Source organism: Schistocerca americana, chromosome 8, assembly GCF_021461395.2.
Source record: "Schistocerca americana isolate TAMUIC-IGC-003095 chromosome 8, iqSchAmer2.1, whole genome shotgun sequence".
NCBI classification, from domain to species: domain Eukaryota; kingdom Metazoa; phylum Arthropoda; class Insecta; order Orthoptera; family Acrididae; genus Schistocerca; species Schistocerca americana.
The window spans coordinates 94670861-94686800 of record NC_060126.1 but is presented as its reverse complement, the minus strand read 5'-3'; the positions used below and the strand labels follow the sequence as shown (position 1 = coordinate 94686800).

General features: G+C 41.6%; 1 protein-coding gene across 1 annotated transcript in view; it reads right to left on the bottom strand.

Annotated features, from left to right (window-relative positions):
• LOC124545587 (fatty acyl-CoA reductase wat-like) overlaps positions 1–15940 on the bottom strand; it is a 172588-nt gene that overhangs the window by 100878 nt on the left and 55770 nt on the right. Inside the window, exon 4 of the mRNA XM_047124535.1 lies at positions 1518–1777. Within this exon, the coding sequence (XP_046980491.1) occupies positions 1518–1777 (260 nt within the window). The remainder of the gene's footprint in view (positions 1–1517; positions 1778–15940) is intronic.

Below are 15940 nucleotides of genomic sequence, written 5' to 3'. Positions count from 1 at the left end.
CTGAGACTGGTTTGATGCAGCTCTCCACGCTACTCTATCCTAGTTCCTTCACCTCCCATTACGTACTGCACCCCACATCATTCTGAATGTGCTTAATGTATTCATCTCTTGGTCACCCTCTACGATTTTTACCCTCCACGCGCCCTCCAATACTAAATTGGTGTCCCCTTGATGCTTCAGAACATTTCCTAACAACCGATCTCTTTTTCTAGTCAAGTTGTGTCACAAACAACTCTTCTCCCCAATTCTATTCAACACCTCCTCATTAGTTATGTGATCTACCCATCTAATATTCAGCATTCTTCTGTAGCACCATATTTCGAAAGCTTCTATTCTCTTCTTGTCGGAACTATTTATCGTCCATGTTTCACTTCCATACGTGGCTACACTCCATACAAATACTCTCTGACACTTAAATCTATACTCGATGTTAACAAATTTCTCTTCTTCACAAACGCTTTCCTTGCCATTGACAGTCTGCATTTTATATCCTCTCTACTTCGACCATCATCAGTTATTTAGTTCCCCAAATAGCAAAACTCCTTTACTACTTTAAGTGTCTCATTCCCTAATCTAATTCCCTCAGCACCACCCGAGTTAACTCGACTACCTTCCATTATCCCTGTTTTGCCATTGTTGATGTTCATCTTATATCCTCCTTTCAAGACAATGTCCATTCCGTTCAACTGCTCTTCCAAGTCATTTGCTGTCTCTGACAAAATTACAATGTCATCGGTGAACCTTAATGCTTTTGTTTCTTCTCCATCGATTTTAATACCTACTCCGAATTTTTCTTTCGTTTCCTTTACTACTTGCTCAATATACAGATAACATCGGGGATAGGGTACAATCCTGTCTCACTCCCTTCCCAACCACTGCTTCCCTTTCATGTCCCTCAACTCTTATAACTGCCATCTGGTTTCTGTACAAATTGTAAATAACCTTTCGCTCCCTGTATTTCACCCCTGCCACCTTCAGAATTAGAGAGTATTCCAGTCAACATTGTCAAAAGCTTTCTCTAAGTCTACAAATGCTAGAAACGTAGGTTTGCCTTTTCTTAATCTAGCTTCTAAGACAAGTCGTACGGTCATTATTGCCTCACGTGTTCCAATATTTCTACGGAATCCAAACTGATCTTCCACGAGGTCTGCCTCTACCGGTTTTTCCCTTCGTCTGTAATGGTAATAAATAGTTATTCTAGGTAACAGTATCAGCACCTCATGGAATCCATGCCACGCAGAATCGCTGTTAGATTGCGTCCCAGAGCTGAATCAGCAGCCTATTGGGCGGGTGATCTTAATTTTTAGATTCGCCAGTTTGTACTACCTTTGTAATGTGCGGCTGACAGCGTGGTACATACACCAAATGGCAATAAAAATAAATAACAGGAGAATAAGGTTTCTTCTCCTTCTTCTTCTTCTGCAGATTCGAACTGATACAGATTTCAGCTGTATGTGGACAAATAAATGCTGCAAACAGGTCTCTATAACAGGAAACTGTGAAAACTGATCACTCACAGCGGGAGTAACTGCGCCAGCTGTTCGTCGTCCATGACGCTGATCAGCTTCAGCAGCTCCTCAGCCTTCAGTGCTGGAGGGTAGAACTTCTCGTCGATTTCATCTCTGGGAGCATGTGAATACGCCGTCGACATGTAGACAAAAGCCTGCAATCGAGAAGTAACAACCTCGTCAAGTCTACGGTAATAATTATGGCCTGCGATAACGACACAGTAAGATGTTCTCGCTTCGGAACGTACAGTATGAACGCAACACTGTTCCTATTATTGTTAATAGCAACGGCATTCAGGGAACAAATACTGTATTTATTCTAACGGCAAATTTCTTTCCTGTCGAAATAAAAAGAAGTTGGTTAGCAAACCTGAGATGTTTGGACGGCATTTTATCCAGCAAAATTTCTGAGAAATGCATCCATTGCCACAGGGAGTTTTACAGCTTGACAGACAACGAGAAATTTTCCGATTCCTCTGTAAAACGCAAACAGAAGAAATTTGAAGTTTTTAATTTCATTCTGTTTTCTGATTTCCCCTGTCTACGACAATATGCAAGTAATTACATTATTTCTTTATTTCCATGTTACTAAAATTCATACAGCCAAGACTGCCAACGATAGAGGTATTACATAAATTTTGACAACATAGTCTACGGAGAGGAACGACCTGATGTTGAATGTTAAGTTGAAACGAACAATCGAGATCGCAATAATGTTTCTTTATTGACCGCTTTCGGCTTATATACAAGCAATCTTCAGAATTTTTTGGCGGTACCACGAGAAATCCGAGGAGCCATCAGAACCAGCTATAGGTGACCAAAAAATTCTGAAGATTGCTTGTATATAAGGCGAAACCGGAAATAATATTACTGGGATCTTGACAGTTCATTTTAATTTAAATTGCAGTATCATGATTTACATTCCGTTGTTAATTATACTCATAGTTGAAAGTTCATAAGTATACAGCATAGGCCCGAAAGTTTTCTCTACATGTGTTATCATTTATTGTTATGTTCCTTAAAAATGTGATTGAAACCTAAGATTACAAGGATTTGTCACACGAAAGCGAAGCTAGCTCTGACTCTCTTGTCACATATAACACATATAACAGTATGATAATGGTTGTTTTACTGTACACACACACACACACACACACACACACACACACACACACACACACACACACACACACTTGTTAAAAGGGAATTAAAACGCTAAAACAGGTAATTAGAGCTAATAACTGTATGACTGAAAAGCTATGAGCCAGCCGTTCTGCTACGAACTAGAAGCTCCAGCCTCAAAGCTCACGCTGCAGTATACATGAGCGACGTAATCTCAAAAGCTTTGCTATCTTTTCTCACTATCAGCTGAAACAGAAGACAGGTCCCTGGTTAAATTTGGCTTACTCGTTAAAATGTGAAATTCTCTGTTAAAATGTGGTATACAACGATACTTATGCCCTAGTCATTTAAAGTGGGAGAGGGGCAGAAAGGGGACAGATGTATTCCTGATGGAGGAAAAATACATTATCTACTGGGCAGTGTCCTATATGGAGATGGCTGATGATGTTTTCATCCTATCCGAATGACCAGTGCGGTATATGCTATTGTCAGATAGTTGTATTCATTGATTGCATCCCGTGCAAGCCATTCCTCCTTTTTATAGTTGCGTAGCTTTCTGATTCAACAGTGGGTTGATAGCCCTTATCCTATATTCACTTAAGTCAAAGCCAGAACACGGACCATTACAACGGGCACGTACGCATTTCTCAGCTGAAAAACTTAAAAATTTCTTCTGTATCCATTTGCCCAGTCTTTTTAAAGCAAGTTACAACTTACAGGCTGTTGTTGTTGGCATGAAGAAGGAGGGAAATGGAGAGGACGTTCACAGAAATTAGTCCCACATAATGTAGTAATCCAGTTTTTGTAACACTGAGAAGGAACACCTTACGTACAGGAGTCTTGGAAGGCCTTTTGTACAGCCGTCTTCAATAAGGCTATGTCATCAAAGGTGGAGGGATATCTCTATTGTCCAAACTGAGAACGAATGAGAAGCTGTATAGATACTAATATCTTGACATGGCAGATCTGTCTTAAGCAGATGGTGAGACATGTACTGCGTTTCCCAATTTTCAAGAGGGGATTAAAATAGCTTCTATCATTAGGCAGGCGTTTGTTTACAGAAGCAACGTCGCACCACCAAGTACTCTACTAGCACCCGTGACACGGGGAGTATGGTGGGTGATTTTGAAAATGTTTACCGTATTTTTTCTCAGAGTGATAAAACAGTATTAGTGAATGTTGACCTTAATGTACGCGAAATTCAGTTTCAATTTGACACGGACTCATCTAGAACTATCATCAACATATGTGTCTTTTGGTGCTCCTTATTTGCCCAAAATTTACAGCACTCTAAAGAGCTATAGAAATCAGACAGTTCAAATCAAATATCATTGCATGTAAGATATAAATACAAACAGGTCCAGGCTCCACTTCTTGTGACAAAATCACATACCACTGCCAAAATAATGACAATCGATCATTTTCAGCTCCTGAGGATCACTCTCCAGCGTTCGGATGAGTTCATGTAGGATGACGAGGACAATGTGGACTGTGTACCACAGGACCCTTCGTCCCCAGTGGCGTGCTGCAAACACAGCCCTGGAATTCCGTGATTGCTCATTGTGCCTTATTTTGGGTTTTCGTTGTATCACACTCGAGGAATCGGTCCGTCAGTGACTGAAACAGGTTGTGTAGTAAAACGTTTAGTGATGCCATTGTGTGCCACCTTGATATTTCAATAATATTTTGATATTCTGTTTCGATATCGTGTCATCAATCCCATATTTCTGGAGCTGATAGGATGAATGCCACATAAGGGTTTAATAATTAGCTTTTCAATCAATTTCTAATGTTGTAATCGAAAACAAGTTTTTATTACACAAGCACTTTTTGCTATTTTAAAGGTAAGGGATTCACGTATTTCGAATTGAAGTCAAAGTATATATTCTTCGTAATTCCAAAATAGCTATATTAGAGCTTCATCCTTTTTTGTTTTTGAAACAATAGTCTTAATTCCTTAGAATGTCCCAGAACATGGCAAAAACTGAATTTTCGAGTTGAGTCAGTCAGTTCATCTGTTTCTGTACGACCCTGCACCTACACTGTGTCTTTGATTCTCTTTGTTTGGTTTTCCTGCCTTGCTACAGGACACTGTCTCTATTTCCCTGTACTGTGCCTCTTTCTTAGTATCCTGCTAACTTCGCCCATTGTTAATGTCATCTAAAATACCAAATCTTGTTCTTCCGCTCCCTCCCTTCATTGGAATCGTTCTTACAGTGAGTCATCCTTCAAATAAATTTTTTTGCAATAACTATCCCATGCAAAATCAACCTTAAATTCTTATGATTTCCTTTCATCTTCTGTTGTTAGAAATACTTCATCGTTCGATATTCCGACTGTCCGTTTCTCTGTAAGTATTCATCTCCACATCCACATTTACAAACTGTTATTTTTATATATTTTTGACTTTTCATTTCTGGCTACCATGTAATACTACACTCCGAAAACTTAACGGATTTTCATTTTTGTTTTTTCGGAATGGTTTTACCTATCAGCAAACTTTTGACGTTTTCCAATTCTCTGGGTACGTTCATAATTATTACCTTTTCTACTCAGCTAAAAACGAAACTTCCCATCTAACAAAATGATTTTACTTTTTCGAATGCCTATCCTGCAAATGATAATTTCACGAAATCTCGACGTGTGGTGATTCTCATCTCTGAGACTATTCCAACATTTGTACTCACTGCATATTCACTCCCCAGTGTAACGACCCTCTCTTACAATTTGTAGTACATCGATTGATTCTACCATCTCTGCTTGACCCTCTCCATTAAATACTTTCATCCTTTCTCCAGTTGATGGTATGCCTCTTGTTTCTTGCAATGCCTTGTACGTTAATTTCTCTATACAAACACTGAAAAGTACTGATGTGATATAACACACTCGTCTAATACCTCTTCAGATACTCGTCTCAGCCAACGCGCGTCGTAGGTCTGAAACTACCACTGTCTGATGCAGAATTCCTTTACCAGCATCCTATCCTTACAGTCTGTATCAGCATATTTTGTGGACTACAGCAAGCTACTTCTTTATAAAATATACATCTTTTTGTTATTCGTATTAAGGGTAGAGCCTAGCTTCTTTAATTACATATACAAGAATTTCGTTTAAGCTGATATTGTAAAACGCAGATTTCCTATGAAAGATAACAGCGATCTGTATTTCAAATCAAAACTTTCTATACATTCTGACACATGCGTTATTCGTTTGATAAAACAAGAAAATGTAAATTGCTTCTATTATTTTATGTGCGCTAGCTCACTTCTATCGTGTCTTCCGTCTTCTGTGACTTTAAGGTGAGTTATTCTTAAGTGTCTGCCCATGTACGTATTTTTCACTGATTTGAAATAAGACTCAACTTTTGTGCGTGGCATATACTAATGTCATCATTTAAACAGTACTTTGCTTTCCTTGACTTTTGACAAGTGTATGAATTTTTAGAATATTCAACGGTTGGGGCAGCGAAGTCGTCAGTGAGCTGTTGGCAGACTTAATGACTGAACATATACACTTCATCTGTCAAACGTCTTTTTCCAGTCAGCATAACATATGTACATATTAGTATTAACCTTCCTCATTCTTGGTCAGTTCATTCTCTACCATCCAATAGCTTCTCAAGTCTGCTTTCATTTCCTGAATCAAAAGAGACCCACTCCCATTTTTACCTCAACTTTCTTTGTAACCTTTCAAGTAAGGGGCTACATACTACTTTCGCTATGGAGAACACGAAATTAATTGTCCTGTATTCTTTGCTTCCTTTGGTTTGTATTTCTTTGGGGAAGGAAGTTGAGTAGTTTAAACTAAATCTTCAGACAAAATGACCTTACCATATATTCCACTGAGACAGTTGGTGAGCCTCGATATTCACAAACTGACTGTTGGCTTCTGCCTGTCTCGGATTCTTCGGCCGACGATTGTTTGATGATTTCCTGACATTTCGCCAGCACGAATGGCTAACATTGTCAAAGCTCCATTGTTCGTGTTGGACTGAAGTCGATCTCGCGGCCGCAGATTGTCCGAATATGTACCTGTCGCGCGAACGTCAAGGGCATCTCCGTGGTCATTTCCGGTGCAGTTCGCCCACTGCTACCTGCAACAGTCGTTCGCTGCAGCATGTGAACCTAGGATCCTTTCACACTGAGGCTTTCTGCTTTCTTTTTGAAGCTACTTTCATAATTGTGTATTTCTATGGCTTCTTCGAAGAAGTGGGTGTGATAGTTCTTTTCTGCAGCAAGAGCTTCGGTGTCGGCGAACTTTACCATGTGGTCGGTCTCACACAACGCATGCTCATCCACAAAGCTTTAGGGCTCGCCTCGGCCCACCCACATCGACATCGGACTGTTGATTACTGGAGACACGTTGCCTGGTCGGACGAGTCCCGTTTCAAATTGTATCGACCGGATGGACGTGTACGGGAATAGAGAAAACCTGATGAAGCCATGGACCCTGCACGTCAGCAAGGGACTGTTCAAGATGATGAAGGCTCTGTAATGGTGTGGGACGTGTGCAGCTGGGTTGATAGGGGACCCCTGATACGTCACTGACACGTGACATGTACGTAAGCATCCAATCTGATCACCTGCATTCATTCATGTCTATTGTGCATTGGGCAATTCCAGCAGGACAATGCGACATCCTACAAATCCAGAACTGGTACAGAGTGGCTCCAGGAACACACTTCTGAGGTTAACACTTCCGCTGGCCACCAAATTCCCCAGACATGAACGTTATTGTACGTATCTGGGATGCCTTGCAACGTGCTGTTCAGAAGAGATCTCCAGCCCCTCGTACTCTCACGGATTTATGGACAGCCCTGCAGGATTTATGGTATCAATTCCTTCCAGCACTACTTCAGACATTATTCTAGTCCATTCCACGTAGTGCTGCGCACTTCTACGCGCTCGAGGGGGCGTTACGCGATTTAGGCACGTGTACCAGTTTCTTTGGCTCTTCAGTGTAACAGCTGCGCCAGACACTTTTTGTCTTATATATGCGTTTTCCACCGCAATGCCGTATGCTACTGTCTACATATCTCTGTATTTGAATACGCTTGCCTATGCCAGTTTCTTTGGCGCCTCATTGTATAATCTGCGGCCGCGAGCGCCATTCCAGTCCACCATCAGCAATGGAAGGTTAAGCTTTGCTGGCGAAACGTCAGAAAATCATCAAACAAACGTCGGCCGAAGAACCCGAGACATAATCGGAAAGGCAGTTTGTCACGAAAGCCTTAACAATTTTGAGTCACGATACTGATTCATTTACTGAAGGCTTTACAGCTTCAGGTTGCAATTTGTCATAACCTTTTCTTTTCCCCTTTCTCAGATCTTAAATGGCTTATTTGAAATCCCAATGTTTTTGGTAGATGATCCATTTTATCACATACTATTTAATATCCAACCTTTGACTTCTCTGGTCTTGCGATTCATATAAATCTTGAGCCAAGTCCTTCCATACCGTTTTGTTCTGTTATGTGGATGTTATCATGTTTCCATTTTTACGGGTACAGATGAGAGTGAAACACAGATGTACAACTGAAAAAAAAAAAAGAAATCGGAACCAGAGATAATAACACATAGGTGTCGAGAGATATCCAGGTAAATAGAACAAAAAATTCCGTTCTGTTTTAATAAGTGAAGCGTTTTTAAAAACCAAATTTCCGAAATTTATTTCTCCAAGGGTTACAGTACTGTATTTATCGTCGTGTTCCAATCTTATTTTACACTGGTACTCTCTGCCGAACTCTCCTGTCTTTCCTTAGTTGTTTTCGAACAGATCTTAGTTCCCTGAGGGAATAATTCACTCATAATGAATTAGGGATGGTTCACCTTTCGCAGGTACAAAAATACTGCTTTGGTTTAATACTCAAAGGGGTTCACCACAGCTGTACATCCTCAGTGGGCTACTACTTTTCTTTTGCTGAGTTACTTGTATACAGATTTATTTATTTTAGGAAATGCGTTACGTAGGATGTTATTACTAAAATTACATACGTACTTTACATTATATTTTAAACTATTTGTGCCCAATGTCCGCCGACCGAAATCAGCCCCTAAGTTAAGTTAGTCCACCACGTCATCTGCAAACATAAAGAATGTTAGGATATCGTCTGCATTGAATTTTTGTTTATAATTCAACCATAACAATGTATGCTCGGAATATATGTTTTAAATATTATACTGTAAACAAAAGTTTACTGCGGACGATATTTTAACACCCCTTATGTTTGCAGATGATATGGTGCACTAACTTAGATCTGTGGTCGATTTCGGTTGGCAACCAAAGGACAGAAACACAATTTAAAATAAAAGATAAATAACATTTTTTTGGGAGGGGGTCATCAGTCTTCTAATTGGTTTGATCCTGCCCGCCACGAATTCCTCTCCTGTGCTAACCTCTTCATCTCAGAATAGCACTTGCAACCTACGCCCTCAATTATTTGCTTGACCTATTCCAATCTCTTGTCATCCTCTACACTTTTGGCCATGTACAGCTCCCTCTAGTACCATGGAAGTCATTCCCTGATGTCTAAACAGATGTCTTATCATTCCGTCTCTTCTCCTTGTCAGTGTTTTCCACATATTCCTTTCCTCTCCGATTATGTGTAGAACCTCCACATTCCTTACCTTAGCAGTGCATCTAATTTTCAACATTCGCCTGTAGTACCACATGCCAAATACTTCGATTCTCTTCTGTTTCGATTTTCCCACAGTCCATGTTTCACTACCGTACAATGCTGTACTCCAGACGAACATTCTCAGAAATATTTTCCCCAAATTGAGGCCTATATTTGATAGTAGTAGACTTCTCTTTGTCAGGAATGACCTTTTTGCCAATGCTAGTCTGCTTTTGATATCAAAAATGGTTCAAATGGCTCTGAGCACTATGGGACTTAACTGCTGAGGTCATCAGTCCCCTAGAACTTCGAACTACTTAAACCTAACTAACCTAAGGACATCATACACATCCATGCCCGAGGGAGGATTCGAACCTGCGACCGTAGCAGTCGCGCGGTTCCAGACTGTAGCGCCTAGAACCGCTAGGCCACACCGGCTGGCTACTAATGATGTCCTCCTTGCTCCGTCCGTCATTGGTTATTTTGCTGCCAAGGTGCCAGAATTCCCTAACTTCATCTACTTTGTGACCATCAATCCCGATGTTTAGTTTCTCACTGTTCTCATTTCTGCCATTCTCATTACTTTCGTCTTCGTCCGATTTAATCTCAATCCATATTCTGTAGTCAATAGACTGTTCATTCCATTCAGCATATCATGTAATTCTTCTTCACTTTCACTCAGGACAGCAATGCCATCAGGGAATCGTAACATTGGTATCCTTTCACCTTAATTTTAATTCCACTCCTGAACCTATCTTTTACTTCCATAATTGCTTCTTCGATGTACAGATTGAACAGTAGGGGGGAAAGATTACATCACTGTCTCATACCATTTTTAATTCGATCGCTTTGTTCTTGGTCGACCACTTTTATTATTTCCTCTTGCCTCTTCCACATATTGTATATTACCCGCCTCTCCCTATACCCTACGTCAATTTCCTCAGAATTTACATCTTGCACTATTTTACATTGTCGAACGCTTTTTCCAGATAGACAAATCCTATGAACGTGTCTTGATTTTTCTTTAGTCTTGCTTCCATTATCAACCGTAACGTCAGAATTGCCTCTCTGGTGCCTTTACCTTTTCTAAAGCCAAACTGATCGTCACCTAGCACATCTTGTCCATTCTTCTGTATATTATTCTTGTTAGCAACTTGGATGCATGAGCTGAATCTGATTGTGCTCGCACTTGTCAGCTCTTGCAGTCTTCGGAATTGTGTGGATTACATTTGTCCGAAAGTCAGACGGTATGTCACCAGACTCATACATTCTACACACCAACGTGAACAGTCGTTTTTCTGCCACTTTCCCCAATGATATTAGAAATTCTAATGGAATGTTATCCATCCCTTCTGCCTTATTTGACCTTAAGCCCTTCAAAGCCCTCCTAAACTGTAATTCTAATACTGGATCCACTATCTCTTCTACGTAAATCTACTCCTGTTTCTTCTTCTATCACCTCAGACAAATCTTCCCCTCATAGAGGCCTTCAATGTGCTCTTTCCATGTATCCACATTCACCTCTCATGCAGCCATTTTGCCTTAGTTCACCTGCGTTCCCTATTTATTTCATTCTTCAGCGCCATGAATTTATGTATTGCTCAATTTCCCTGAACATTTCTGTGCTTTATTCTTTCAACTGAAGAATATCTTCTGTTATCCAAGGTTTCTTCGCAGTTATCTTCTCTGTACCTATGTCTTTCGCTCCAACTTATGTGATTGCCCTTTCTAGAGATGTCCATTCCTCTTCAGTTAACCACCTACTGAACTATTCCTCATTTCTGTATCTACAGCTTTAGAGAACTTCGAGCGTATCTCAATATCTATGAGTATTTACGTATTTCACATTTTTACATATCGATTCTTCCTGCTCTTGAACTTCAGTCTTCTCTTCATCACTACAACATTATCATCTGAGTCTATATCAGCTCCTGGGTACGCCTCACAAACTACTATCTGATTTGGGAATCTCCGCCTGACCATGATGTAATCTAACTGAAATCTTCCCGTACCACCCGGTCTTTTCCAACTGTACCGCCTCCTCCTCCTGTGATTCTTCAACAGAGTATTCGCCAAAAATTATTATAGTACTCAATTAGTCTTTCCCTCTCTCATTCCTTGTCCCAAGCCCGTATTCTCCTGTAACCTTTTCGTCTACTCCTTCCCCTATAACTGCATTCCAGTCCCCCATGACTATTAGATTCTCATCTCCGTATATGTACCGTATTACCCTTTCAGTATTTTCATATATTTTCTCTGTCTCTTCATCTTCAGCCTGCAACATCGGCATGTATACCTGAACGATTGTTGTCGGTGTTGGTTTGCTGTTGATTTTGTAAGAACAACCCTATAATTGAACTGTTCACTGTAACACATTCTTTGCCCTACCTTTCTATTCATAACGAATCCTAATCCCTTTATAAGATTTCCTGCTGCTGTTGATATTGCCCTATACTCGCCGGAACAGAAATCCTTGCCTTGTTTCTATTTTACTTTACGGACCCCCACTATATCTAGATTGAGCCTTTGCGTTTTCTTTTCAGATTTTCTAGCTTTCCTACCACGTTCAAGCTTCGTACATTCCACTCCCCGACACGTAGATCGTTATCCCTTCGTTGGTTATTCAGTCTTTTGCTCATGGTCACCTCCCTCTTTGTAATCCCCTCCCGGATAACTGAATGGGGGACTATTCCGGAATGAATTGTCAGTGGGGAGATCATCATGATACTTTTAGATTTACAGGCCACATATCCTGTGGATACACGTTATGTGTCCTTAATGAAATGTTTCCATTGCCTTCTGCATCCTCCTGCCGTTGATCGTTGCTGGTTCTTCCGCCTTTAGGGCTAGTTCCCACCCCAAGGACAAGAGACTGCCTTGAATCGCTATCCCCTCCTCCACCCTCTTTGACAAGGCCGTTGGCAGAATGAGGCTGACTTTTATGCTGTAACTCTTAGGCCGCCAATGCTGATTATTAATCAAATTTTAAGTGGTGGCGGGTTTCGAACCCAGAACTGAGGACGTTCTGATTACTAATCAAAGATGCAAACCCTAGACCACGAGTGCATTCCGTAAATAACATGTACAATTTAAAGTAACAACAAAATCCGATATAACATATTTCCTAACCTAAATGTAACCTGTCAGTATGTATTTCAGAAAAAATAGAACCCAAAGCCCACTAATGATAGCGCAACTGTGGTGAAACATGGCTGGCTATTAAAGTAAAATAACAATTTTGTATTAGCGTACTTGGTAAAAGGCGGACCCATCCTTAATTCATTGCAATTTTATTCAAGTACAGCAAATAAGCTCAAGAATTTCACTATGATAATAACACAATTACGTCACATTTTGTTAACAACTTTTCATGAATTTGCTTTCGCCTAGACCGTATGTCGTCCTTCTACAAGTTGCGATCTGTGGAAGAATTTGCTTCAATGATGACAATAATTATTTTGACGCTGTTCTGAATCTATTTGATGCACCGTTATAAGAAATACAATGAATCTTCAGTGCCTAAACTGCCAGAACGCATGGACGGATGTCAGTATAAGCTGGTGCACATACTCACCATCGGCGGGTACGTATATGATTAGAGTTGCGACTCTGTGTGGGAGATAGAATGGGCCCTTCATTCAACAATGGTTCAAATGGCTCTGAGCACTATGGGACTTAACTTCTGAGGTCATCAGTCCCCTAGAACTTAGAACTACTTAAACCTAACTAACCTAAGGACATCACACACATCCATGTCCGAGGCAGGATTCGAATCTGCGACCGAAGCAGTTGCGCGGTTCCAGACTGGAACCCCTAGAACCGCTTGGCCACCCTGGCCGGCTTGCCCTTTATTAGTGTTGTTTATGTTTAGCATTGTTACCATCGCCGGCCGCGGTGGTCTAGCGGTTCTAGGCGCTCAGTCCGGAACCACGCGACTGCTACGGTCGCAGGTTCGTATCCTGCCTCAGGCATGGATGTGTGTGATGTCCTTAGGTTAGTTAGGTTTAAGTAGTTCTAAGTTCTAGGGGACTGATGACCACAGATGTTAAGTCCCATAGTGCTCAGAGCTATTTGAACCATTTTTTAACCATTGTTACCATCCTGGTAGTGTATATAAGGGGTGCAACGGTGTCAGACTTTGAATCATTTCATTGTCAGTCTACATTTGACCAGATGGTCGAATTCAGCAATATCGCTAATTTTGTGGTAGAGTCCCAATGTTGGACTGCAGGGGAACTTTAGGAAAGGCAATCTCGTCGTCAAGTCTCCAATCGATCATGTCTGGTCACCACTAGAGAGGAATACTGTGTTGTGCACCAGGCACATCGTTAACCCTTACCACATGCGCCAGGCATCCGAGAATGTCTAATGGATTCCCTGCAAGGGTCTGCATTATCCCACACCTCTGGTCGGAGATTAGCAGCAACCGGTTTAAGGAATTACCATCCCGTTTGTAGGACGCCGTTAACACCTAAAAACAAACGGCTGCGTCTAGAGTGTTTCCGTGACCGGGAATCACGGACTGGTGATGAATGCCGTCGCATTGTGTTCGGCGATGAATGACGGTTCTGCAGAACACGGGACGACCACCGTCGGCGAGTATGGCGGCGGCCTCGTCAGATGTCGCATTCTTCCAACGTTTTGGTGAAGAACAGAGGTGTTACTCGTGGCCTCATGCTGTACGGAGTCGTCGGGTGCTACTTCTGATCACGGCTGGTAGTGATTGAGGGAATTCAGAACGGAACGTCGCATTCGTCAAATGTTTTGGACGGGCACAGTGGTGACACGCATCACGTTATGGCTTGGAGAGCCATCGGTTATCAACTCAGGTCGTGACTAATCGTGACTGAGGTAATTAGGACGTCACAATGCAGTGTCATGGTTACCCTGCAGGCTCTTGTGTTAGCGCTCGAGCGACTGTATCATGGTGTCATTTTTCTACAAGACACATAGCACATGTCTGTTGGAACTTTCTGCATGTTGTTGCCAGCAAGATCCTCATATCTGTTGCCGATATAACACGCATGCGGCCATCTCGGACGATAACTGTCTCGCAGTCGTAGCATCCAGGATGTAAAGGGCGACTAACAACACGTGTGGGCTAGCTTGCCTCTGGTGAGGACACGAGGGCTTTATGATGCTCTTCCCTACCAAATCATTGCCTGTCTCCAGACCAGAGGCGCTGTAGCGTTATACTGAAAGGTAGCTCGTTCTACCAAGTTCTTTGTCTCTTTGACTCCAATATTATAATCACTGATATAGTATCACATATCCTCTCAATCCGTGAAGCTTCTTTTAGTCTCCTACCCCGTTCGATGTGCTTCAGGTTTTGTTAGGCAGCATACATAAGTCGATTGCTCTTTCCTAATTCATCAACTACGAAATTCCTTAATTCCGTGTACGTCTGGCCTCATTGGAATGATGAGCAGTGTGCATCAAACAGGCAAATTTGTTTATATGTAACAATTTGAAATTCTGAAAGCGACGTGGCGCAGTGGTTAGCACACTGGACTCGCATTCGGGAGAACGACCGTTTAAACCCGCATCCAGCCATCGAGATTTTGCATGATTTCCCTAAATCGCTTCACGCATATGCTGGGATTGTTCCTTTTGAAAGGGCACTGCCGGTTTTCTTCCCCATCTGAGCCTGTGCTTCGTTTCTAATGACCTCGATGTCGACGGCACGTTAAACCATTCTTCCTTTCTACATCTACATATACATACATACTCCGCAATCGACCATACGTTGCGTGGCGGAGGGTACCTCGTACCACAACTAGCATCTTCTCTCCCTGTTCCATTCCCAAACAGAACGAGGGAAAAATGACTTCCTATATGCCTCTGTCCGAGCCCTAATCTCTCTTATCTTATCTTTGTGGTCTTTCCGCGAAATATAAGTTAGGGGCTGTAAAATTGTACTGCAGTCAGCCTCAAATGCTGGTTCTCTAAATTAAAAGAACGCCTCCTTTCCTCCAGAGACTCCCACCCGTGTTCCTGAAGCATTTCCGTAACACTCGCGTGATGATCAAACCTACCAGTAACAAATCTAGCAGCCCGCCTCTGAATTGCTTCTATGTCCTCCCTCAATCCGACCTGATAGGGATCCCAAACGCTCCAGCAGTACTCAAGAATAGGTCGGATTTGTGTTTTATAAGCGGTCTCCTTTACAGATGATACACATCTTCCCAAAATTCTACCAATGAACCGAAGACAACTATCCGCCTTCCCCACAACTGCCATTACATGCTTATCCCACTTCATATCGCTCTGCAATGTTACGCCCAAATATTTAATCGACGTGACTGTGTCAAGCGCTACATTAATAATGGAGTATTAAAACATTATGTGATTCTTTTTCCTATTCATCTGCATTAATTTACATTTATCTATATTTAGAGTTCTTTACACCAATCACAAATCCTGTCCAAGTCATCTTGTATCCTCCTACAGTCACTCAACGACGACACATTCCCGTACCACAGCATCATCAGCAAACAGCCGCACATTGCTATCCACCCTATCCAAAAGATCATTTATGTAGATAGAAAACAACAGCGGACCTACCACACTTCCCTGGGGCACCCCAGATGATACCCTCATCTCCGATGAACACTCACAATCGAGGACAACGTATTGGGTTCTATTACTTAAGAAGTCTTCGAGCCACTCACATATTTGGGAACCAATCCCATAT